The sequence below is a fragment of the Paramisgurnus dabryanus genome, chromosome 1, assembly GCF_030506205.2.
Source record: "Paramisgurnus dabryanus chromosome 1, PD_genome_1.1, whole genome shotgun sequence".
Classification (NCBI taxonomy): Eukaryota; Metazoa; Chordata; class Actinopteri; order Cypriniformes; family Cobitidae; genus Paramisgurnus; species Paramisgurnus dabryanus.
The window spans coordinates 5,296,305-5,323,659 of NC_133337.1; the positions used below are offsets into that span (position 1 = coordinate 5,296,305).

At 37.9% G+C, this 27,355-nt stretch overlaps 1 protein-coding gene across 6 annotated transcripts in view; it reads left to right on the forward strand.

The window, feature by feature from the left end:
• Positions 1–6,453: 6,453 nt before the first annotated feature.
• sbf1 (SET binding factor 1) overlaps positions 6,454–27,355 on the forward strand; it is a 411,549-nt gene continuing 390,647 nt past the window's right edge. For all 6 annotated transcript variants that reach the window (XM_065247769.2, XM_073815717.1, XM_073815733.1 and 3 more), the window contains exon 1: positions 6,454–6,664. In XM_065247769.2, the coding sequence (XP_065103841.1) occupies positions 6,610–6,664 (55 nt within the window). In that variant the 5' untranslated portion in view covers positions 6,454–6,609. The remainder of the gene's footprint in view (positions 6,665–27,355) is intronic.

Here is a 27,355-nt window from a genome sequence, read left to right on the forward strand (position 1 = left end):
AGTGTTATGACAAAAAATGTAAACATTCTTAATTTCTTTAAAAGTTGTACTTGGGCCACAGTTTTCTGTATTTCTAACCAAAAGATTACATTTATATTTCTATACTAAAAGTTTTTGATCAGGGGGCGTATTACAGAAAAGTCCTAACTTTAAAATCTTATCTTAACTGTTTGGTAACCATGGTAATTTCAGTTAGGACCTCATTTAAGACAAAAGCTATTACAGAATGATGTTCCTATATGCATTATCTTATCTTAACTGCAGATAGGAAAGTGGTATTACAGAAGCATCCTAACTTGACAAAACATCCTAAAAACGGTCTTAACTTTAGGGTAACCTCACAGGTGTCCTAACTTAAAACTTTAATGAGAGCCAGCTGAAACAATCACATTATGATAGAGCTGCGGGAGAATGACATTACATTTTTAACAAAGTGGAGGATGAAAAACATCAATGTTTGTTTTTGGATTACTCTTTGAATGTTTTTTACCTTCACACATTCACATAATCACAATGTTTCTCACTAGTGGAGCGATCTTTCAATTTCTGTCATCCCTCATTATTAAAAAACAGTTATCTTATCCGTGAACACTTGATGGGATCATAATGAATACAGTACACACTTGACTCAGGATCTATTTCTTGTCATGTCTCTATCAAATGTTGAAATGTACAGTAGTATCCTAGCACTTAGGAAGAATATTTTTTTTAATTTTTGTAAGTCACATTTGCTAAATGTTTAAATTGAATGGTAACTGATAGATGATGTGCTAAAACACTAATACAAAAAACACAGACTATGATTACTATGAATTTAATAAAATGTATTTTTCTGGCCCATTGAAATTAAAAGGACAATTCTTTTGTTTACTGTAGCAGCAGCTCACGCATTGCTGGTTGCTTGGTAACAGACATGACAGTTGATAGCCGAACATGATTAAGCGATTTGGGATTTCCTAACTAGAGATGAGATAAGATTTGGTGAAATAAGATGAGAATCCTAAATCAATTTAAGATTTGCTTCTGTAATATGAATTTGTGAAAAATCTTAACTCAACACATCATATCTTAAGTTAAGACCTAAGATAGAAAGTTTCTGTAATACGCCCCCAGGTCAGGATGTCTGCTAACAAGATGCCTTGCTGGTCTGGGCAAGTTTAAAGGCTTACACAGACAATCCAGAAGTTCTGAAGTCCATCTTCGATTTCTGGTCAGTTTGGTTGCAGACATTCCTTAAAAAATCTTTGTGTTCATCAGGACGATTTAAGGTGTAGAAACATCTCAGCAACCTCAGTTGTTGCAAAGGGTCTGAATATGTATAATGTAAATATGATATGTTTTCTTTTTTCATACATTTGCAAAAGTTTCTAAAATTCTGTTTTTACTTTGTAAAAATATCTAAACAATTACAGTATCATGCAACAACATAAAATTGAAAGTGAAAGGTGTATGATTTCTGAATGCACTGTAGATGATATTAATTGAACCTCATTGTCATCTTTGTAAACACAACAGCTTTGTTCTTTCATCAGATGGTTATGCAATGTTTCAAGTCAGACTATCAAAGAAAACGCATCTTGCCCTGATGTGCAATAACAAGATTTTTTGTACATGGGCTAAAATGCAGCATTTTTTGAAAATTAAATATCTTGTGTTTTTTTCCCACCTTAGATGCTGTCATCGTATTAAGTACAGCATGAGCCAGAATAGATGTGTGGTGGTGGCCATAAGAAGACTGTCAACTAAACCAACAACAAAATTAATATTTGCAGTTTTTCTCGAATAAAGTTTTTCTATTCAGATTAATAAAATTACTTTTAAACATGATTTTGTTTCATATTTTATGATTTTATTCTATATTTAGAAAATTCCACTTCTGCACTACTAACTGGAAAACAAACTGTTTGAAAGAATGTGTTTTATCCATAAAAAAATATTTTTAACAGCTGCTTTCATGTTTATTTGGAAAGGGTAGGCACCTGCCATCTTATTTGTCCACATTTAAACTTTACCTTCCTTAAGTGTTTAGTTTTATGAATGGGGTTGTACTGTAAGTTATGCGTAGCAAGTTGCATTCATATGATAATTGCACTAAAAATGACACGTTTACAGTAAATAATTTAGTGAGTATTGCAGTGTAAAGTAAAAATCTATATTTAGTGTTAAAAACAACAAGGAAATAGAAGGTTGAAATTGCGTCATGATATCAACCATAATTCACCTATGTTGAAAGTGTGACGTTGAAACAACGTCGTGATTTCAACGTTGAAATTTTTTGCAAAACCGAAAGGTAATCCAACGTTGATTCAACGTTGGTACCTGACGTTGATTCAACTTTGAATCAACGTTGAAATGCCGACTGGGAATACACTCTTACACACCAAAGAAAATGTAAAATTGTGAATCGGACCATATTTGCTCTTAAAGCAGGATATGTTGACAACAGTGTCTTATAATACCATTAAATATATTTTTGGGTATTTTTTATCAATTAACAAGAGTAATTAGGCAGGCATCCAAAATCACTGGGTTCCCTCAGATTAATCCATTTGATCTTTATTAGAGGAAAGCTTTTATGAGAGAACAGCTGCTTCTATTATTACAGACCCCCTCATTCTTTGCATCACTTTTTTCAGTTGCTCCCCTCAGGTTGTCGGTTTAGAAAGCATAGGCTATCTTTTTTTTTATTCCAACTGTGATTATGAACATGGACATACAGCTTTATTACAGTTTTTCTCGGTTGCTTAAACACATTTCTTAAAATATTCTCAAAACATTAAACACAATATCATAACGCCTCACACAATTCTCCAAACATCCTATTTTCAGGTCAAAATGAAGCTCTACACTCAAAACCATTCACTCTTACTGAAAAACCAACATTTTCCCTCAGACATCACACACAAGCTTTCAAAAACACACACACTACAACATAACATTACACACTGGTGCAATAAATTCAAAACAATATATCCAAAACTGGTAAGTTGCTTGTGGTTCTCCCCCTCAAAAACCTTTTCACATGACCACAAAAGACACAATCAATGCATTAGCACATTTTTATTCATTCATGTGCCATACAGCTCAACCGTAAAACATTTTTTAAAATATTATTCCTCCTCAACATCCCGTCTATGTTATGGGTCAGGCCAGAGAATCTCATCCACATCACAGTCTATATTGGTCCTAACCAATCAGCGAGGATAAAATCCTCTTGCATGATCCACCCCTGGCATTCATCTACTGATATGTCTATCTGTATGGAAAGCAATTTTATGCATTTCTTTATTCCAGTGGCATAGTCCAACAGTGTATGCACACTAATGATACAGTACAGCTCAGTGAACTGATTCAGGCCCTTTTATCTATCTATTGAAGGATCTGATTGATGTGTGTTCAATTTTGACTCCTAGTGTTTCCACCTTGGTAATTGTTTGCTAATTGAGCCTAAGCTGTGCTGACTTGAGTGAACAGTATTGAATGCTAGTGTTATCCATATGACCACATGGTGTAAGCACAGAGAAATGTAGGGATTTGTGAGTAGAGTTTAGAAGTTACAGTTCACCAAATCTGACTCATGCGTTAAAGCAGGGGAGGAGTGTTTATAGTTCAGCAAAATGATTGTGCTTCTTGAAAAATGCTTTTATGGTTTTGAAATTTTAGTTCAAAAGCCTGATTATAGTGTTTTAGCAATCGAGAAAAACTGTAATTGAAATAGTTTTTATTTTACTTATTTCTTAATATGTTTTATTTAGATTATTGTGATTTGTTTAATGTGTCATTGTATTGTTTAGCCTTTACTCCCAAGAGACTGGCTGATTAATTTTTTTAAATTAAATTACATTTTTCAACTTCCCTGTTTCTTGGTGAATTTTGTAAGCTCTCTGGTGTTTAGGTCACCTGGGGTGAAACAATTTTCAGCACCATGTATTTCAGCACCAGATATTTGAGCATGATGCTTCTGTAAACAACATGTTTCATTTTTTTGTTTGATGTCAAAACACAATTGTAAGTATCTCACAATTTTCATTTACTACACACAGAGCATCTACAATTAATGTTTGAATATAAAACAGATCCCAGCAACCAGGTTAAACAAATCTTAGTCTTTCATTATACAACATTTGTATTGAAGTGGGCTTGATTCTGATTGGTAAATTATAGCGTTCAAATTTATGACTCCTAACCTCATAAACTAATTTTCTACAGTACCTATGGTTCTAAAATTAAAAGATATTGGGCCTAACCAAAACACCATTGAAAGACATTTAGTCTTCCTTTTACAACTGATAAGCAATGATATAGAATAACGAGCAAGACCACTTCCTGTCTACTGGTTTGTTGACAGGATGTCATGTGACTTTCAGATCCGGCCGAACAGCTCTGCTTTGAATGCTCCCAATAGGTTATATGTCATGCGAATGGAGGCCCAGACAACTTTACACCGACAGACGGGGCATTATGGTCAAATAAAAAAATATCTCACAGCTCATCCTGCGATGTTTCTATCACATGTCTGTTTTATCAGAATATTGTTCTTTTTTAGTGATCAAATACATTTATACTCACTCTAAACTTCTAAGTATATGTTTTAAAGGTTTGGATTTACATGAGTTCATTTCAAAAAGCACTACTTACAGTGTGTTACAAGGTACATAACAAGGTACTGTATTTATATATTGATTGCCTGGTAGTGTAGCTTGACTGTTTGACCCATGTTAAAGTCGCCATGAAACGGAAGTAGTGATTGTCTAATTTTCCCCGTGGTGAGGTATGAAACTGAAATGAAAAAAAAAGTAGGACTGGACTTGAATTCATCTATTAAAAAACTGATTGGATTGTTTGATGTTTGGTCACATTGCTATTTGTTAATCACTCCAATCTTTTCCTGGACCACACCCACCTGCCATATGTAAGTAAAGAAAGATAATTTCGAGGAGGGGGGATATGCCTTTTTGATTAAAAATGATGAGGGCACAAAAAAATTTAAAGCTCACAGATAAGTAATTTGTAAGTACCAAAATATACCAAAACAAATGACAGTTTTTCATTTCAATTTCATTGCGACTTTAAATGCTGAGATTGTTTAGAAAAACTGAACATCTTACGATACGTTCACACTTCCGTCAAGCATTAACACTTTTGCCCCATATGAATGTACCGTTACAGCTGCTTACTAAATTCCTCTCACTATGTTATTCTCATTTTATGGATATATGCAGGTGCAGTGATTTGGTCTTCTGGTATAAAACTAAGTGCTTTTATTGGAAACTGGATATGAAGGTGGCCCAGCCTCACGGCGAGGCTTCTTTACTGTTTATGTTGCTTTTTACGAGGCATCATGGGAAACTTGATCTCTGTCTTTATTGTGAAAAGGAGGGCCTAATGCTATCTTTCAGATTCCATCCCAAGCCTGACAGTACAACACGCCTGTGAATGTTTTTAATTCTGGTGTGATAAGTACTCAGTGTCATAGGACTTTACAAAGGAAGGAATTGGAATTCTTGGCGTGTTGATGCTGACAGGCAAGGACACAAGCCTCAGATTTTGGGATGGGGGTTATCCGGTGGTGCTCTTCAGCTTTTTCCTCTATGATGTTGTAACATTGCCTTTCTTTATGGCAAAACATGTACATGTATAAGTTCATATGGTCATGCAATCAAAGTAGTTTTGTTAAATCATTGGCCGTTTCTCAATCCAAAGGCTGCAGCTTCCAGCCTTGGGGGTTGAGTTGACCTTTGAGTGAGTTCTGCAATGCTTTCCTGAAATCGGTTATTATGCTACTGCTTGGATAAAACCTGTCAAGTGCATGCCATATTTCCGCAAAATCCTTTTTTTTTTGTGGTCATTATGCCTATATAATTCTTTGCATTGTGACATTGTCTTCATTACAATTAAGTTAATCTGTCCCCCCCAAAATACAGTATGGTTTTTATTTTTTTATTCTCATTATTCTTACACGTCTAAACCTAAATAATTCTACAATATGCTTGTTCTAAGACAAGCCAAAAAATCGAGGGGCTGTTAACCAAAAGATCAAAGGACTTTGCATTACATTAAATAGCCTTTTGTACATTTTAGCCATTTAAACTGAGAAATCATCAATTATTATCTTACTCATTGATTTTTTATACAACCAACATAGGCTAAGTTGGGGATTTCACAGCAATCCACTTTTTAATTGCAGCATAAAATGTAGGCCTAAGTACAGACATTAATAAACATTCATAATGTTTTTTTTGAATATGACACAATAACTAATTTTTTTAATCTTATAGATTTACGTAAAGCTTTAGAAAATATTTAGCATTAAGCAAAGCATAGTACTAAATTGCCAAATATTAATATTTTTATTTAATATATTGTTTTATTTTTGTTTTGCACGCGAGATATGACAACGCGACGCGCGCCCTTCCCTGCCTCCACCAAGCTCTCAGCGCATGCGCAGAGCGCTGTCAGGGCACGGCACATTCACACCGACAGTATGGCGGCGAGCTGCTGCTGGAGGGATGCTGCTGTCGCCGATGCCTTCACGATGTGATCGGAATACCGACTGCCTACGGATTTAGTACAGCCACCACCGAGGCCTGTCGCCGTGATCTCGATAAGATGACCCGGCTTGCCGATTACTTCGTAGTAGTCGGTTACGATCTCGATAAGAGAGGTAAGAGAGGGAGGGAGAGTGAGTGAGTGAGTGAGTGAGTGAGTGAGTGAGTGTGTGTGTGTGTGTGTGTGTGTGTGTGTGTGTGTGTGTGTGTGTGTGTGTGTGTGTGTGTGTGTGTGTGTGTGTGTGTGTGTGTGTGTGTGAGAGAGAGAGAGAGAGAGAGAGAGAGAGAGAGAGAGAGAGAGAGAGAGAGAGAGAGAGAGAGAGAGAGAGAGAGAGAGAGAGAGAGGTATAATATATAACTTCTATATACACAGTAACACATACACAGCGATGTTTCTTCCTCCTCTTGATCTGCTGTGCCGGATAGATTGAAGCTTATTAGTTGCAGGTAAACACAGTGAAAGGCGGAGAGAGGGGCAAAGAACGGGAGGCGGGACTGACGCAGCTAATTCTTGTCCGGGCTGGGCGATCTACGATCAGTCCCGGATGTCCCGGGCCTCTAGAGTTCTAAACCCGATTTCAAAACCCGAACCTGGCCTATTTTGCACGTACTGAAACAGACCATTTTGCATTCAGTTGCAGTTTATTTACAGCTTTTTAGACTGATGAAATGTTTCCCTGATGAAAATAAACAACAGTCACCATCACAGAAGTTTATGCTTGATGGCAACCAGTAGACCACTATTAAAACCTACTGGAATAAAATCCAGACTACCCTACATAAAGGATGTTTGAAATGGTTTTAATAGTAAACGGCTGATAATGTGTACTGTTTATTTAGCAGAGTTGCTTTTTAAAAAGAGATTAATCAATGAAATCTTTGCAACTTATGTAAAAGCCAGTTAAATAGACATGTATGCTAATGAAGTGAACTAAGATGCAAATGATGTACCTCTGCATCACTTCAGACAACCCACAGAAAACATGCAGCATGTGCCTTTTGGATGTATCTCAAAACATAGTGTGCAGCCTACCTATGTAGCATTTATGTGCTACATAAGTACTTGCAATATTCCAGGATGTCATATTATGATGCAAAACACTGTTTTTTTTCAACTTTTACTTGAAATTAAGTTGGTGAGGTTGGTTGGCATGTCAATGTAAAATTCTAGTGTGTTTTGTTATCGGTAGGTTTAGTGGTTTGGTTTGTGGCCTAGATTCTTGTCATACAATGGCACTAGTGGACATGCATTATTTACCAGCTCTTTCCTGAATAAAGCACAGGCTGGAAACCAACAGCAATTTTTATTTAGAGAACTGTATCTCTGCATGTCTTATTTGTGAGCCAAATGTAAAAACATTGGACATGGCAAGTCTACTTTTTATCAACAGTATAAAGCCGAAGGTTTACTAGTGACGTAATTTTCCTCATCAGGAGGGTCCATGGTTGTCCACGCGTACTGCCGCGTGCAGCCCAAAATTTGAGACCGTGCGGACAGTGCGTGTACAGTCAGCATACAACAGCGCATGTGCTTGAAAATATTTAGACAGGACACTCCACTACAAACAATTATACAAAGTAAATAGGGCATAAAAAATAAGTTTGGTTCTGGTTGGATGTCAGTTTAGGTCATGGGTCGGTAGGGAATTTATTTTATTTTTTATTTTTTTCCAGTGGCAGCAAGGGATAGGTAGGAAATTGTTAAATATTTAAATTGAATAGCGGATATATTTGAGGTGACTTTGGCCATATTGCGTGTTTGTCTCACGCAGCGCAGGGCCACGTATCTCCACGGATTATCTCTTTTTAATGGTGTGTGTGTGTGTGGGAGAGAGAGAGAGAGAGAGAGAGAGAGAGAGAGCAGGAACAGTAAATGCAGCTGAACGAATACACTGCGTGTTTTAAAGTAAAAAAATAAATGAATAACGAAACGCAATATGTGGAGGCCGGTGTTGAATCTGTCTAACTAGAATTAGTCTAACTTATGTGTGGGAAACACTGTATGATATGAAAAATATCTTACGTGAGCCTGTGGCTAAAGTATAAAAGTGGAACTCTTTAACAAATGTCATAGAGTCATAGAGGGCTTCACATTAACTTTTTTGCTCACCAAAAAAGTTGTTTTTCAAAGTTACTAGCCACTCAGCATTTTCACTGGCCAAATTTTTGTTGCTGGTAAAAAATTTTTATATGATTAAACTTGACTTTGGCATCCTAAAATGACTTTAATTCGAGCAAATTTACTTGCTAAATTAGATGCAGACTGAATTTCAAATGCAGTCTGACTACCCGAATTAAGACAACATTTATAAGCTGGTATATAGCTGGTATATCAGTATAGATCATATCATATATTTAGGTGCATGAAAAACATGCTAGTAAAACCCCATTCACATAGACCTCTGGTCCCAAAAAAAATACCCGTAAAATTGCCAGACAAGCGTCTGTGTGAACAAAAACTCGTTCCGTTAATCTTCTGGGATCGTTGCCGGAAAGAGGACCTAGTAAGATACACGGGTAACCCTCTGTGTGAACAAGAAGCCGCAAGAATGCAGTAATGGGCGTGTCGAAGTGAGGACGCGCGCATCATCATCACAACACAAGTTATGGTTCAGCTCCTTACAACGAGAGATAACATGCATATAAACATTCAACACGAGAAATGTTGCAAACTAGATTGAAGCAGTTATCAGGAAATGATATATGAGACGCATAAACAATGAGACGCATAAACAATGACGCACGTGCCGTAGTGAGGACGCGCGTGTCATGGCAACATGAAGTTGGTTCAACTCTTTAAAATGAGGGATTTACAACATTCACTACGAGAAATGTCAGCAAACTGGACTGAAGCAGATATCAGGTAAGTTAGCTCGTTACTTACTGCGTTGAAACGGAGATAATTCAGCAGCATAAAAGAATATTGCGTCACGTTCTCATTTGAGCTATAATAAACGAAAATACCCGCATGTCCCAACAAGATATATCGTCCAGCTCCTCAAAATGCGGGTTTTAAATGCATATAAACAATCACGATGAGAAATGTCTGAAAACTGTATCAAAGCAGAAATCAGGGAGCTTGTCAAATATCCACTCTGAAGCTGAGATCATTCACCAGCATAGAACTGTGCGTTCACGCGCTCCTTTGTAGTCTTATCATAAACAAAAATGCACGCGAGTTGTTTCTGGAGAGAGAAATAATATATAATATGCAAACTTCAGACGCTGCGTAGAAGAGAGGGCGGGACTTTCAACAGGTCACGTGTCTTTCCGGGACCATCAGATGCCGTGTAATCTTGGCAGTGTGAATGTAAAATAATCTAACTATTCCGGAAAAATCCAGGATTCAAATCCCATGTATTTTACGGAATTTCTGTGTGAAAAGGGCTTAAGTAAGGCATAAATAGATTTACTTTGAATGAATATATTAAAAGTAGAGTAGGGGTGTAGAAGAAACACTAATTCTAAACTGAAAAGATAAACAAAACCCATCGACAACCACTTTAAATATTTATTAACAACAGCAGTAAATAATGTAAAGATATGTACATTAATTTTACTGTCAGCTAGTTTATGCAGATGTATTTTATAAGCTAAATGGTTTCTGATAAAAGTGATTTAAGACTTTTAATGACAAATGTCGAGAGGGCATTATTGTTACATTAAAATGATGCGCGAACCTCTCAGTTGGCGGGTTTCTTTTGATTTCGTGTGCATTCAGGTATGCGCTGAATTTCTCTTCGGTCTTGTACAGAGAGTGTGCACGCAATTTATATCTCTTCAATCACTTCCTTGCAATTGTTTTGTCCTCTTGTGTATTCGCAAATCCATCAGCTCTCGCGCGCTCTCTGGAAGGTGACGCTTTGATCTGCAACGCCCCGCTGATCGCGTGTGCGTCTCTCAACAGATCTCTGTGCGTTGCGCTGGGTGCAGAGTGCTCATGGGAGTTGTAGTTTCCCAGTGTCGCATTGCGTATTGTTTATCATTTCGCATAACTTTTAAGAAAATTACAACCCGCCTTACGGCCGAAATACCCGCGTTTGGCGGGTGTTAATGTCAAGCCATGGTCATAATACCATAAATTCAAATATTATAATTCACTTACTGCCAGCAAAAATGTATGGAAGCATATGGGTAGCATAATTCAATTTAGAATGTAATATGCAATATGACAATGCAATATGTAAAATGGCAATGCATTTCTGTATTTAAGTTTACATTTTCCATGCTTGTATGTGCAATGCTTGGTGCAACATAAAAATGAAAATGTAATACTTTAATTTACATTTTCCATTTTCTACAGCCCTGTTTTAAAAACATATTTTAATGCTTTAGAAGTTGCAAAATTAAAATGGAAATGTATTACCCGAACTGATATAATGTGTTTCACATGGTCAAGCAAAAACTGTAGCAAATTTATAATTTAAATGTAATTCTCCCTAAATGCATTTACATTTACAGGTGGGAAACTTGGGATTGCATTTTCATTTACATAGAGCGCAACGGATGTAGCAAAATTAAAATGGAAATGTATTACCCGAACTGATATAATGTGTTTCACATGGTCAAGCAAAAAATGTAGCAAAATGATCATTTAAATGTAATTTTCCCTGAATGCATTTACATTTACGGGTGGGAAACTTGGGATTGCATTTTCATTTACATAGAGCGCAACGGATGTAGCAAAATTCAATTGAAAATGCATTCCGAGTTGACCACGCCCCCGCCCCGTGAATCACTGCGTCAAGGCGGGCCAACAACTCCCATTGCCTGGCCTCTCACGTGGGAAACATGGCGGCAGCAAGGCTGATTGAGAGTGTTATATTCGCTGACCGATTAAGTGAAGCATAAACAGAGAAATATTAGTGTTTATGGAGATTATTACGTGTCTGTAGGTCACAGAACAACAGCATTGTTTGGTCCTCTCACAGAATTGTGGCCATTATCAGACGCTGACAACTGTTTGGTCACTAGTTCACCTTGCACTGTCCTGTGGCTGCCTTTTGAGCCTTTGCATTCAAGTAGCCTACAAACAGTAGCGGAGTGGCAATCGGGAGAGTCTGGACTTTTCCCGGTGAACCGGCAGTGTTTTGAGGCTGCGAGCGCCGGTCTGATAATAGTTATACATTGCGAGTTAGCAACACAATCTGGCCACCTAATGTGCGGCCGATTCCCGCTGGTCGAACTGTGCAGCCTCTCTGCTCAACACAGTATATAAAAAATATAAAAGTGCTCAACCCGTTCGGCAGATCCAACCATGTCTAGGATTTACAAACATACGGGGATCAGTGAGCGACCCCTCACCAAATGGCATATCCTGTTGGCCTTTGATGTAAAAGCACCTGTTTATTGCAGTATGTATGGGGTTAGATTTGTCAAGCAGACGCGTTGTGCTTTCACACTCTGTTTGCAGTTCGCTGCAGCTGCTGACCGCTGCTTTTGCCTATAAAATGATCGTGTGATTGACACTTCCTGCGGAAAAGCGCAAAAACAATATAACAGATCATCCTTTTTTTTCACAAAAAAATATACTTTAGATATTATTTGATAGAATAGTAAGTGTGGATTAATGATGTTTAAAATTTCTAGCCTGGTGGTCAGGACATGAATGGACCAAATCAGCAGATTAGCAAAGGTTTATTTATCTCCACATATGTGACCAGTCACGGAAAGTAGGGACACAAGTCGGATCTGGGCATTTTGAGTTATTCACAGATTCTGAAAGTGCAGTTTCTAAGCTTTCCAACGATGTGTAACACATGGAAATCTGATAAGATTTGGAGAAGTTGTGGCCATTTGAATATAGGAACTCAGAAATACTCAAACCGAGAAAATCGAGACGAAAGGGACTCTTCTTTTCAGCTGGGGGAGACAATAGGGCTCATTTACATCTCATTTAGCTAAGCCATGCCCCCTGTAAAACCCTTTTTGAGATGTTCTAGCATCATATGTAGTATTTTATGACCAAATGACAACCCGCAAAAATAAACATGACTCTTTTACCTTTGTGGGGATCACAAGTCGAATCCAGTCTGTTTCAGATTATCCAATGTCCATATTTGTCCACAAATGCGTATAATCCGTGAAATATAGATTGTTTACATCAGATTTCGCATGAATGTCTGGTAATACAATATAATATATAATCTGAAGACTATTTAAATCGTAACATGTAAGGGTATATGAGCTTACATTCCGTTAAACACATGAACCCGCCTTCAAAGTTTGTATTTAAAATAGGGAAGTAGTATAATAGATCATCCAAACAGCGCCGTCGAAAACGTGACATCCTTTAGAGAGGTTACCAATGGCTCGCTCGTTCCTCCATCAGCCAATGACTTCATGGAAAATATTGATAGACAAAACATGTAGCCAATTATATGAAGAATACAACTATATCTGTGTAACTTCTGTGTGTTTGGACTCATGCTGCGCTGCAAGAACTGACATACAGATGACGTCAAAGTACCGCGAGAGCGAGTCGAAATTAAACTACTCCGTAAGATTTCTTGAAGAGCTCTCGCGGTACTTTGACGTCATCCGACTGCGGCGCCGCATAAAGTCAGTGACGCGGCTGACGTACGATGCGGCTGACTGTTATTTGTTCCGCCCCAGCTTCTTTTATTTTTCTTTTGTTTTGTGCGCCCGAGCTTTACAGTCTGGGGAGACGCAGGCTATAAGTTTGAAAAAAAAAAAAAAAACTTAGCAAACATGTCTGAGGAACAGGGCAGCGCGTCACTACAGTCACGTGACTTCACGCTCGAGCCGGAAGAGAAGACAATGCTGAATAAAGTCGTAATTCTGCTATTTTTGGACCAAACTGTATTTTCGATGCATCAACACAATCTTACTGACCCACTGATGTCACATGGACTACTTTGATGATGTTTTATTAACTTTCTGGACATGGAAACCATACATAGATTTTCAATGAAGGGGAAAGCTCTCGGACTAAATCTAACGATAAAACATCTTAAACTGTGTTCCGAAGATGAACGGAGGTCTTCCGAGTTTAGAACGACATAAGGGTGAGTCATTATTACATTATTTTCATTTTTGGGCGAACTATCCTTATTTAGTAGTCACGCTGTTCCCTTTGTGGGCGGAGGCGAAAACACAAGCTTATACAGTATGTAAATATACACACAGACAATGACGCCCCCCGCTGCACGCTAGAATCTCCGGAAAAACAAGCCTATTTTAACCGCAAAATGTACGCTTTTAAATATACAAAAACTGCTATCTCAAACATGGAGAGGCTTCTTCGTGATCTCAACTAACAGATTCTGCAATAAAACGAAAATCACAAATTTCGAAAAAAAAACTTTGTTTCTCATTTTCTCGAAACTTGTGCTGCCGACTTGAGTCCCTGGTTTCCGTGACGGGTCACATATATCATAAATAAAAATTAGCAGTGTAACTTTGCGATATACTTCATTATATTTCCTACTATGTATATATGATTTCCATATTATAGACGAGAGTATTCAACGGCAATAAACATCATATTGCAATAAATATAATAAACATAATAAATATTTTTGGCAGATTGATTACGGTTTGTATTACCCTAGTTTTTTTTTTTGACCATCACAGTTCAAATAAACCTGACTGTTACATATGTAGTGTATGTATTTTTACGTTGAAAACATTGTTCAAATCTTTTTTTATAATTTTAAAATACAGAAAACAGCACGGAGTGAAAAAAGGTAGACAGACTGAACTTCGACATAAGTACCTTCTTGACATGTTTTGTGAAGAAGAAGAACCATTATCTGTTCTGGTAAAATTCTGTTCTTTCACAATAATGCATTAATGGATTATCATTTAACAAGAATAACCATTTTACTACATTAAGACTTAGGTTTCAGAAAATCTGTAGTAAACAAGTTTTGTTGTTGTTGTTTTTTTAAGGTAAAACTTTAAGGTTCATTTTCGTAAGGGTCTAAGACAGAGTCATTGTTTTACTGTTTGCCGTTAAACGACCATCTCCACCAGCAATCCGGTTCTAACCAGCCCAGTCGGCATTTCAACGTTGATTCAACGTTGAATCAACGTCAGGTACCAACGTTGAAACAACGTTGGATTACCTTTCGGTTTTGCAAAAAATTTCAACGTTGATTTCACGACGTTGTTTCAACGTCACACTTTTAACATAGGTGAATTATGGTTGACATCATGACGCAATTTCAACCTTCTATTTCCTTGTTGTTTTTAACACTAAATATAGATTTTTACTTGACACTGCAATACTCACTATATGATTTACTGTAAACGTGTTATTTTTAAAGCAATTATCATATGAATACAACTTGCTGCGCATAACTTACAGTATAACCCCATTCATAAAACTAAACACCTAAAGAAGGTAAAGTTTAAATTAGGGATGTTAACAATTAATCGATCTTCGATTAATTGTCGATAAGAATTTACTCGATAAAACTTGACGATTGTTGAAAAACAAGATCATGCACGTGTGCGGCGCCTGCGCAAAACACATACAGTCGGAGAAAAAAAAATTAAGCGAGCGCGCAAAAGTTAAACTACTAGCTATGATCACAACGATGCTCGATGCCAAGCACACGCATGTGCTTTTTAACGTCATGCGAGACGAGGCTGGCTGGCTGCCAACGCAACGAAATGACATCCGCAGTGGATCTGAGAGGGTCTGATGCAGAAAATGCAAATACGTTTAGGATACTGAAAGCAAAGACCTTCTTCAGGGAAGCCTGCAAGGTTAGCATAGCAACGCTGCTATATACAGAGAAGGAGACCAGAAGCCGTTTTTAATGAACAGATTAAAATGTAATCTTAAATTATGGCAAGAAACTGTCAAATGTAAACTGTAACTGACTGTCGTTACACCCTGAATGCCCGCAACATATATCACTGATCATCATTATTGACTGGCTGAGGCGCTGCGTGTTTTCTAATGGAAGGTTGCCATCTCCGTAATATAAGCATCTTTGCTGAAAGTACGTCTAAGCTGAGGTGACGACGAGAAAAGTGCCCTTCGTGTGCTTCTTGGATATAATTACAGACAGTGTATCAACGACTCGGAAAGCGAGGTAAACAACTTGATAAACTAGAAATGCAATTCCCAAGGAATTACCAGTGCATGAAAATGCAAAAAAGTTGATTGACAGAAATGTAAAAGAAACTTAGTCTAGTAGTTTACCTGGCTGTTGACATGTTTTAGTGTGAAGCTAGCATGATTTAAAAAAGTTATCATGATGAAATATGAAGCTAGCATGAGTTAACATGATTTACCATGAAGTTAACATGATTTATCATGAAGCTAGCATGATTTATCATGAAGCTAACATGATTTAGCATGAAGCTAACATGATTTAATATGAAGCTAACATGACGTTAGCATGATTTAGCATAAAGCTAGCATGAAGCTAGCATGATTTAACATGAAGCTAGCATGATGTTAGCATGATTAGCATGAAGCTAACATGATTTAACATGAAGCTAACATGACGTTAACATGATTTAGCATGATTAGCATTAAGCTAGCATGATGCTAGCATGATTAGCATGAAGCTAGCATGATGTTAGCATGATTAGCATGAAGCTAGCATGATGTTAGCATGATTAGCATGAAGCTAGCATAATGCTAGCATGATTAGCATGAAGCTAGCATGAAGCTAGCACGATTAGCATGATTAGTATGATGGTAGCATGATTAGCATGAAGCTAGCATGATTAGCATGAAGCTAGCATGATGCTAGCATGATTAGCATGAAGCTAGCATGATTAGCATGAAGCTAGCATGATTAGCATGAAGCTAGCATGATTAGCATGAAGCTAGCATGATTAGCATGAAGCTAGCATGATGCTAGCATGATTAGCATGAAGCTAGCATGATGCTAGCATGATTAGCATGAAGCTAGCATGATGCTAGCATGATTAGCATGAAGCTAGCATGATGTTAGCATGATTAACATGAAGCTAACATGAAGCTAGCATGATTAGCATGAAGCTAGCATGATGCTAGCATGATGTTAGCATGATTAGCATGAAGCTAGCATGATGCTAGCATGATTAGCATGAAGCTAGCATGATGCTAGCATGATTAGCATGATTAGTATGATGGTAGCATGATTAGCACATGAAGGTAGCATGATTAGGTGACGACGAGAAAAGTGCCCTTCGTGTGCTTCTTGGATATAATTACAGACAGTGTATCAACGACTCGGAAAGCGAGGTAAACAACTTGATAAACTAGAAATGCAATTCCCAAGGAATTACCAGTGCATGAAAATGCAAAAAGTTGATTGACAGAAATGTAAAAGAAACTTAGTCTAGTAGTTTACCTGGCTGTTGACATGTTTTAGTGTGAAGCTAGCATGATTTAAAAAAGTTATCATGATGAAATATGAAGCTAGCATGAGTTAACATGATTTACCATGAAGTTAACATGATTTATCATGAAGCTAGCATGATTTATCATGAAGCTAACATGATTTAGCATGAAGCTAACATGATTTAATATGAAGCTAACATGACGTTAGCATGATTTAGCATAAAGCTAGCATGAAGCTAGCATGATTTAACATGAAGCTAGCATGATGTTAGCATGATTAGCATGAAGCTAACATGATTTAACATGAAGCTAACATGACGTTAACATGATTTAGCATGATTAGCATTAAGCTAGCATGATGCTAGCATGATTAGCATGAAGCTAGCATGATGTTAGCATGATTAGCATGAAGCTAGCATAATGCTAGCATGATTAGCATGAAGCTAGCATGAAGCTAGCACGATTAGCATGATTAGTATGATGGTAGTATGATTAGCATGAAGCTAGCATGATTAGCATGAAGCTAGCATGATGCTAGCATGATTAGCATGAAGCTAGCATGAAGCTAGCATGATTAGCATGAAGCTAGCATGATTAGCATGAAGCTAGCATGATTAGCATGAAGCTAGCATGATTAGCATGAAGCTAGCATGATGCTAGCATGATTAGCATGAAGCTAGCATGATGCTAGCATGATTAGCATGAAGCTAGCATGATGCTAGCATGATTAGCATGAAGCTAGCATGATGTTAGCATGATTAGCATGAAGCTAACATGAAGCTAGCATGAAGCTAGCATGATGCTAGCATGATGTTAGCATGATTAGCATGAAGCTAGCATGATGCTAGCATGATTAGCATGAAGCTAGCATGATGCTAGCATGATTAGCATGATTAGTATGATGGTAGCATGATTAGCACATGAAGGTAGCATGATTAGCATGAAGCTAGCATGATTAGCATGAAGCTAGCATGAAGCTAGCATGATTAGCATGAAGCTAGCATGAAGCTAGCATGATTAGCATGAAGCTAGCATGAAGCTAGCATGATTAGCATGATGCTAGCATGATTAGCATGAAGCTAGCATGATGCTAGCATGATTAGCATGAAGCTAGCATGATGTTAGCATGATTAGCATGAAGCTAACATGAAGCTAGCATGATTAGCATGAAGCTAACATGAAGCTAGCATGATTAGCATGAAGCTAGCATGATGCTAGCATGATTAGCACGAAGCTAGCATGATGTTAGCATGATTAGCATGAAGCTAGCATGATTTAAAAAAGTTATCATGATGAAATATGAAGCTAGCATGAGTTAACATGATTTACCATGAAGTTAACATGATTTATCATGAAGCTAGCATGATTTATCATGAAGCTAACATGATTTAGCATGAAGCTAACATGATTTAATATGAAGCTAACATGACGTTACCATGATTTAGCATAAAGCTAGCATGAAGCTAGCATGATTTAACATGAAGCTAGCATGATGTTAGCATGATTAGCATGAAGCTAACATGATTTAACATGAAGCTAACATGACGTTAACATGATTTAGCATGATTAGCATGAAGCTAGCATGATGCTAGCATGATTAGCATGAAGCTAGCATGATGTTAGCATGATTAGCATGAAGCTAGCATAATGCTAGCATGATTAGCATGAAGCTAGCATGAAGCTAGCACGATTAGCATGATTAGTATGATGGTAGTATGATTAGCATGAAGCTAGCATGATTAGCATGAAGCTAGCATGATGCTAGCATGATTAGCATGAAGCTAGCATGAAGCTAGCATGATTAGCATGAAGCTAGCATGATTAGCATGAAGCTAGCATGATTAGCATGAAGCTAGCATGATTAGCATGAAGCTAGCATGATTAGCATGAAGCTAGCATGATGCTAGCATAATTAGCATGAAGCTAGCATGAAACTAGCATGATTAGCACGAAGCTAGCATGATGTTAGCATGATTAACACGAAGGTAGCATGAAGCTAGCATGATTAGCACAAAGCTAGCATGATTAGCATGAAGCTAGCATGATGCTAGCATGATTAGCACAAAGCTAGCATAAAGCTAGCATGATTAGCACGAAGCTAGCATGAAGCTAGCATGATTAGCACGAAGCTAGCACGATTAGCACGAAGCTAACATGATGTTAGCATGATTAGCACGAAGCTAGCATGATGCTAGCATGATAAGCACGAAGCTAGCATATTGCTAGCATGATTAGCACGAAGCTAGCATGATGTTAGCATGATTAGCACGAAGCTAGCATGATGCTAGCATGATTAGCACGAAGCTAGCATGATGATAGCATGATTAGCACGAAGCTAGCATGATGCTAGCATGATTAGCATGAAGCTAGTATGATTAACATGATGTTAGCATGATTAGCATGAAGTTAGCATGATGTTAGCATGATTAGCATGAAGCTAGCATGATTAGCATGAAGCTAGCATGATTAGCATGAAGCTAGCATGATGCTAGCATGATTAGCATGAAGCTAGCATGATGCTAGCATGATTAGCATGAAGCTAGCATGATGCTAGCATGATTAGCATGAAGCTAGCATGATGCTAGCATGATTAGCATGAAGCTAGCATGATGTTAGCATGATTAACATGAAGCTAACATGAAGCTAGCATGATTAGCATGAAGCTAGCATGAAGCTAGCATGATGCTAGCATGATGTTAGCATGATTAGCATGAAGCTAGCATGATGCTAGCATGATTAGCATGAAGCTAGCATGATGCTAGCATGATTAGCATGATTAGTATGATGGTAGCATGATTAGCACATGAAGGTAGCATGATTAGGTGACGACGAGAAAAGTGCCCTTCGTGTGCTTCTTGGATATAATTACAGACAGTGTATCAACGACTCGGAAAGCGAGGTAAACAACTTGATAAACTAGAAATGCAATTCCCAAGGAATTACCAGTGCATGAAAATGCAAAAAAGTTGATTGACAGAAATGTAAAAGAAACTTAGTCTAGTAGTTTACCTGGCTGTTGACATGTTTTAGTGTGAAGCTAGCATGATTTAAAAAAGTTATCATGATGAAATATGAAGCTAGCATGAGTTAACATGATTTACCATGAAGTTAACATGATTTATCATGAAGCTAGCATGATTTATCATGAAGCTAACATGATTTAGCATGAAGCTAACATGATTTAATATGAAGCTAACATGACGTTAGCATGATTTAGCATAAAGCTAGCATGAAGCTAGCATGATTTAACATGAAGCTAGCATGATGTTAGCATGATTAGCATGAAGCTAACATGATTTAACATGAAGCTAACATGACGTTAACATGATTTAGCATGATTAGCATTAAGCTAGCATGATGCTAGCATGATTAGCATGAAGCTAGCATGATGTTAGCATGATTAGCATGAAGCTAGCATAATGCTAGCATGATTAGCATGAAGCTAGCATGAAGCTAGCACGATTAGCATGATTAGTATGATGGTAGTATGATTAGCATGAAGCTAGCATGATTAGCATGAAGCTAGCATGATGCTAGCATGATTAGCATGAAGCTAGCATGATTAGCATGAAGCTAGCATGATTAGCATGAAGCTAGCATGATTAGCATGAAGCTAGCATGATTAGCATGAAGCTAGCATGATGCTAGCATGATTAGCATGAAGCTAGCATGATGCTAGCATGATTAGCATGAAGCTAGCATGATGCTAGCATGATTAGCATGAAGCTAGCATGATGTTAGCATGATTAGCATGAAGCTAACATGAAGCTAGCATGATTAGCATGAAGCTAGCATGATGCTAGCATGATGTTAGCATGATTAGCATGAAGCTAGCATGATGCTAGCATGATTAGCATGAAGCTAGCATGATGCTAGCATGATTAGCATGATTAGTATGATGGTAGCATGATTAGCACATGAAGGTAGCATGATTAGCATGAAGCTAGCATGATTAGCATGAAGCTAGCATGAAGCTAGCATGATTAGCATGAAGCTAGCATGAAGCTAGCATGATTAGCATGAAGCTAGCATGAAGCTAGCATGATTAGCATGAAGCTAGCATGAAGCTAGCATGATTAGCATGATGCTAGCATGATTAGCATGAAGCTAGCATGATGCTAGCATGATTAGCATGAAGCTAGCATGATGTTAGCATGATTAGCATGAAGCTAACATGAAGCTAGCATGATTAGCATGAAGCTAACATGAAGCTAGCATGATTAGCATGATGCTAGCATGATTAGCACGAAGCTAGCATTATGTTAGCATGATTAGCATGAAGCTAGCATGATGCTAGCATAATTAGCATGAAGCTAGCATGAAACTAGCATGATTAGCACGAAGCTAGCATGATGTTAGCATGATTAACACGAAGGTAGCATGAAGCTAGCATGATTAGCACAAAGCTAGCATGATTAGCATGAAGCTAGCATGATGCTAGCATGATTAGCACAAAGCTAGCATAAAGCTAGCATGATTAGCACGAAGCTAGCATGAAGCTAGCATGATTAGCACGAAGCTAGCATGATTAGCACGAAGCTAACATGATGTTAGCATGATTAGCACGAAGCTAGCATGATGCTAGCATGATAAGCACGAAGCTAGCATATTGCTAGCATGATTAGCACGAAGCTAGCATGATGTTAGCATGATTAGCACGAAGCTAGCATGATGCTAGCATGATTAGCACGAAGCTAGCATGATGATAGCATGATTAGCACGAAGCTAGCATGATGCTAGCATGATTAGCATGAAGCTAGTATGATTAACATGATGTTAGCATGATTAGCATGAAGTTAGCATGATGTTAGCATGATTAGCATGAAGCTAGCATGATGTTAGCATGAAGCTAGCATGATGTTAGTATGATTAGCATGAAGCTAGCATAATTTGCATGAAGCTAGCATGATGTTAGCATGATTACCATGAAGTTAGCATGAATTTAACATGAAATTAACATGATGCTAGCATGATTAAGATGATGCTAGCATGATTAGCATGAAGCTAGCATGATTTAGCGTGAAGCTAACAAGATTTAACATGAAGTTAGCATGATTTAGCATCAAGTTAGCAAGATTTATTATGAAATTAGCATAAAGCTAGCATGAAACTAGCATGAAGCTAGTATGACTTAGCATGAAGCTAGCATGAAGCTAATATTACCCAAAGACCCAACCCCCATGTCTCTATGATGTTGGGATCCAGAGATATAAGGCTTGGTTTATTATGTTGCTAGGCTGCTCATATTTGGTTGCTAGGGGCGTGGCTTAATACCTCAATAAGGATGGTGAGAGACAGATTGGATGCCTGAGTAAAATGAGCCCACCCCCATGTCTCTGTGACACTGTGCTGCAAAGATATCCATCTGGGCATTTTATAATGGCAGTCTATGGGAAATGTTGCTAGGGTGCCCAAAATGGTTGCTAGGGGCGTGGCTTAATACCTATGTAAGGATCCTGAGAGACTGATTGGATGCCTGAGTAAAATGAGCCCACCCCCATGTCTCTATGACACTGTGGTGCAAAGATATCCATCTGGGCATTTTATAATGGCAGTCTATGGGAGATGTTGCTAGGGTGCCCAAAATTGTTGCTAGGGGCGTGGCTTAATAGCTCTGGGATGATCCTGAGAGACTGATTGGATGCCCGAGTAAAATGAGCCCACCCACTTATCTCTACGACACTGTAAAGCAAAGATATCCCATCTGGAACAGTTTTTTTCCCTTATATGGGCGTGTTCCCTGCCCCATTATAAGTCAATGGGAAATTTCGGGGGCCTCTTACACCCCAGGGGTACAACTTACACCCCAATGTCATGTATGTTCTTACAGAGTCTACCACCCTCTTCAAATGTCATAACCCACATGTTTCTACAAAATCCTCGAGCGGAGCTATGAGTTGTCAAAGTTGGGCCCAATGTTAAGTCAATGGGATTTTTCGGGTGGTTTTTCGCCCCCCTTTCGGAAATCCTGCACCCGATCCCTTATAAGAGTCATAGCAGACGTGTCCTCAATAAGCCGGTCGTTTTGAGCCCTGTTTCATTGGTCTACGACAAACCGTGTGGGACGAGTTATGCGCCGAAAAAGTGTCCAGATATAAGAATAAATAAATAAAGATATAATAAGTATGAGCAATAGTAATAGTGATGCCTTGCATAAATGCAAGCACCACTAATAATATCCCTGAGCAATAGTAATAGTGATGCTTTGCATAAATGCAAGCACCACTAATAATAAGTATGAGCAATAGTAATAGTGATGCCTTGCATAAATGCAAGCACCACTAATAATAAGTATGAGCAATAGTAATAGTGATGCCTTGCATAAATGCAAGCACCACTAATAATAAGTATGAGCAATAGTAATAGTGATGCCTTGCATAAATGCAAGCACCACTAATAAGTATGCAAGATAGTAATAGTGATGCTTTGCATAAATGCAAGCACCACTAATAATAAGTATGCAAGATAGTAATAGTGATGCTTTGCATAAATGCAAGCACCACTAATAATAAGTATGCAAGATAGTAATAGTGATGCTTTGCATAAATGCAAGCACCACTAATAAGTATGCAAGATAGTAATAGTGATGCTTTGCATACATGCAAGCACCACTAATAATAATAATAATATCCCTGAGCAATAGTAATAGTGATGCTTTGCATAAATGCAAGCACCACTAATAATAAAAAGCCCAGTAAGAACAGTACAGCGCATTTTCAATGCACTGTAATAACACTTGATGATAATAAAACTGTTATTTTGACATGGACTTTCATGCGTCTGTTGCAGAGTGCCCATGTGAGGCGGGGTTATACACTGTGTCTATTAGTCATTATATTTCATTACGAGATAAGTTTAAATTGATGATTTTATTAAAACAACAACTACATTGACTCATTTTACAATCCCACTAGCATGTTATTTAGACAAAATAAAATCTTTTAATTTGCGTGAGGAAGCTGTCGTTTTTATGCACACTTTTATGTCATTGGCTATATGCCACTGCAGTGAAGGCTTATTGCACTATTACTGTTAACGATTATTCGATTATTGATCGTTAATTTAAATGATCATCGAATATGGGAAATTGCATAAATTGACATCCCTACTTCCCGCTCTATAGGTGGCGCAGAGAGACCAACATCCATAGCCAACAGCCACCAAATGCCACCAGTGGAAGAGATCGCCTCGAACGGAAAGCATGCTTCCTACTTTGGCATTCACGCTAATAGTGTTGTAAATAATGTTCGGTTTCTTGAAAAAACTGATTGATTTTGCTTCACAAGACATCAATATGTCACACGGAGTTATGGGGGATTACTTTTGTATTGGATATATGTGACCAGTCACGGGAAGTAGGGACACAAGTCGGATCTGGGGCATTTTGAGTTATTCATAGATTCTGAAAGTGCAGTTTCTAAGCTTTCTAACGATGTGCAACACATGGAAATCTGATAAGATTTGGAGAAGTTGTGGCCATTTGAATGTAACACATTCAAGAAGGAGAATGCTGAGAAATTTGAGAAAGAAAAAAGTTAACACTTTCCCTTTTCCCTGGCTGGAGAGACAATAGGGCTCATTTACATCTCATTTAGCTAAGACATACCCCCTGTAAAGCCGTTTTGAGATAGGCTACAGATGTTCTAGCATCATATGTAGTATTTTATTACAGAAGTCCGAATGAACAACATGCAAAAATAAACAGGACTTTTACCTTTGTGGGGATCACAAGTCGAATCCAGTCTGTTTCAGATGTGTGAATCATCCAATGATTTTTGTCCACAAATGCGTATAATCCGTGAAATATATAGTCTATTAGTACATCAGATTTCGCATGAACTTCTGGTAATACAATATAATATAAAATTTGAGGACTATTTACATCGTAACATGTAAGGGTATATCAGATTACAGTCCGGTATTTGCGTTCCGTTAAACACATGAACCCGCCTTCAAATTTTGTATTTAAAATAGGGTCTCTGTGTAACTTATGAGTTTGACTTCATGCTGCGCTGCAAGACGTCAAAGTACCACGAGAGCGAGTCGAAATTAAACTACTCCGTAAGATTTCTTGAAGAGCTCTCGCGGTACTTTGAAGTCATCCGACTGCGGCGCCCCATAAAGTCAGTGACGCGGCTGACGTACGATGCGGCTGACTGTTATTTGTTTCGCCCCCAGCTTCTTTTATCTTTCTTTTGTTTTGTGCGTCCGAGCTTCATTTACAGTCTGGGGAGACGCACGCTATAAGTTTGAAAAAAATAAATAAAACTAAGCAAACATGTCTGAGGAACAGGGCAGCGCGTCACTACAAGTCACGTGACTTCACGCTCGAGCCGGAAGAGAAGACAATGCTGAATAAAGTCGTAATTCTTGCTATTTTTGGACCAAACTGTATTGTCGATGCTTCACCACAATCTCACTGACCCACTGATGTCACATGGACTACTTTGATGATGTTTTTATTACCTTTCTGGACATGGAAACCGTACATAGATTTTCAATGGAGGAAACAGAAAGCTCTCGGACTAAATCTAAAGTTAAAACATCTTAAACTGTGTTCCGAAGATGAACAGAGGTCTTCCGAGTTTAGAACGACATACGGGTAAGTCATTAATGACATTATTTTCAGTTTTGGGCGAACTATCCTTATTCAGTAGTCACGCTGTTCCCTGTGGGGGCGGAGGCAAAAACACAAGCTTATACAGTATGTAAATATACACACAGACAATGACGCCCCCCGCTGCACGCTAGAATCTCTGGAAAAACAAGCCTATTTCAACCGCAAAATGTACCCTTTTAAATATACATAAACTGCTATCTCAAACATGGAGAGGCTTCTTCGTGATCTCAACTAACAGATTCTGCAATAAAACGAAAATCACAAATTTTGAAAAAAAAAATCTTTGATTCTCATTTTCTCGAAACTTGTGCTGCCGACTTGTGCCCCTGGTTTCCGTGACGGGTCACATATATGCTTTAGCTTTCAAAGTGGCGGATCGGTTGACTTGCATGACAGTCTACAGTCTGGGGTTTCCGCAAAATATCTTCTTTATTGTTCTACTGATGAAAAAACATATTATATGGTGTAAGTGTTAGTAAATAAACTTGATTTTGAAAGTATGCTACAGTTTTATTACAGTTTGTTGAACTTCGTTCATTTATTTTCGTTGTTTTATTCAAATGGCATAACCTTTACGTTGTCAGTAATTACTGTGCTGCTTATTTCTGATACGGGAGTGTTTGTTTGTTAGAAAAATGTTAGACTACTTTATTAATAATATTGCTCTTGTGTTTTGTTTCACTAATGCTGTTCTTGCAGGACGCGTGAGGCACGTCGCTTCTGGCTTGTGCTGTTCTGTAGGTTATCAAACGTTTATTAATTCTACATGTGTCACGTGTCCATATTGCACGAACAAAAGGCACTACACTTCCTTGGGTCCACAGCAACACTTCTGCCACATAATAAAACTGTAGACAGACAGACACACACACACACACACACACACACACACACAGAGAGAGATGGAGATTCCTGCCTTTATTAAAAAGAAAAATATGTTCAGCCCCTCCTTCCGAAGCTTTGAATATTCCATTTAATTTCTACTAGAGCTTTGAAGCGCAAAAAATGGTATTTGGAACAGCGCTAGTTTTCAACTACATGTAAATCGTGAGAAAATTGCCATTTAAAACATTGACACAGGGCAGTGCAGTCTCCAGCAAAATTGGTTGTGTCAGCAAAGACAGCTCCCGTAAGCATACGGGCCAACCAAACGACCCAAGAAGAGTTTGAAACAAAACGAGAGAAAGAATGAGGATCAATTTGGTGTTGCATTATCTGGATGGAGAAAGCTTTGCGACAACATTTAACTAGACAGAGATTCTGATCATGCTTGTGTTTTACGCGATGGGTTGTTTTGATTCGTAACCCTTCAAAAAACGTATGCTATTATATTGATCACAACATTAGTGTGTAGACTGTAATAATCGAGTCTTCCCGCGGACAATATGCACATCAAGAGGTATTGTACAACAATATAAATGGTCATTTTAAGACACTTCACAATAAGATTTGTACTGTCAATACATTATGTGAAAAATCATTGTAGATTGTAAGTTGAAAACTTAATTCTGTGCTGTGTTAACCATCAAATTTGGACTAATACTGTAACATCTATGGCTAACAATTTCATTTTGAACATCACATATAAACTTACATAATGAAATAAACGATGTCATCAAACGCAACATTTATAAGACTTGATTACCTTATCCGTCAACGTGATTTCTCGTTCGCGTCTGATTGATGGCCATCAGCGGTTGAGTTAAAGACTACAAATCTCATAATTCCACGCTGCTTCAGAGCGTCATTAAACAACGTCATTTGATGTTATTGTGTTTTGGCGCCATCTAGTGGTAAAAAGTCTATATATTCCACTTTTAAACTGAATAAATACATAAGGATTACTACTTTAGTTTACGTTTAGTTTTCGGACAG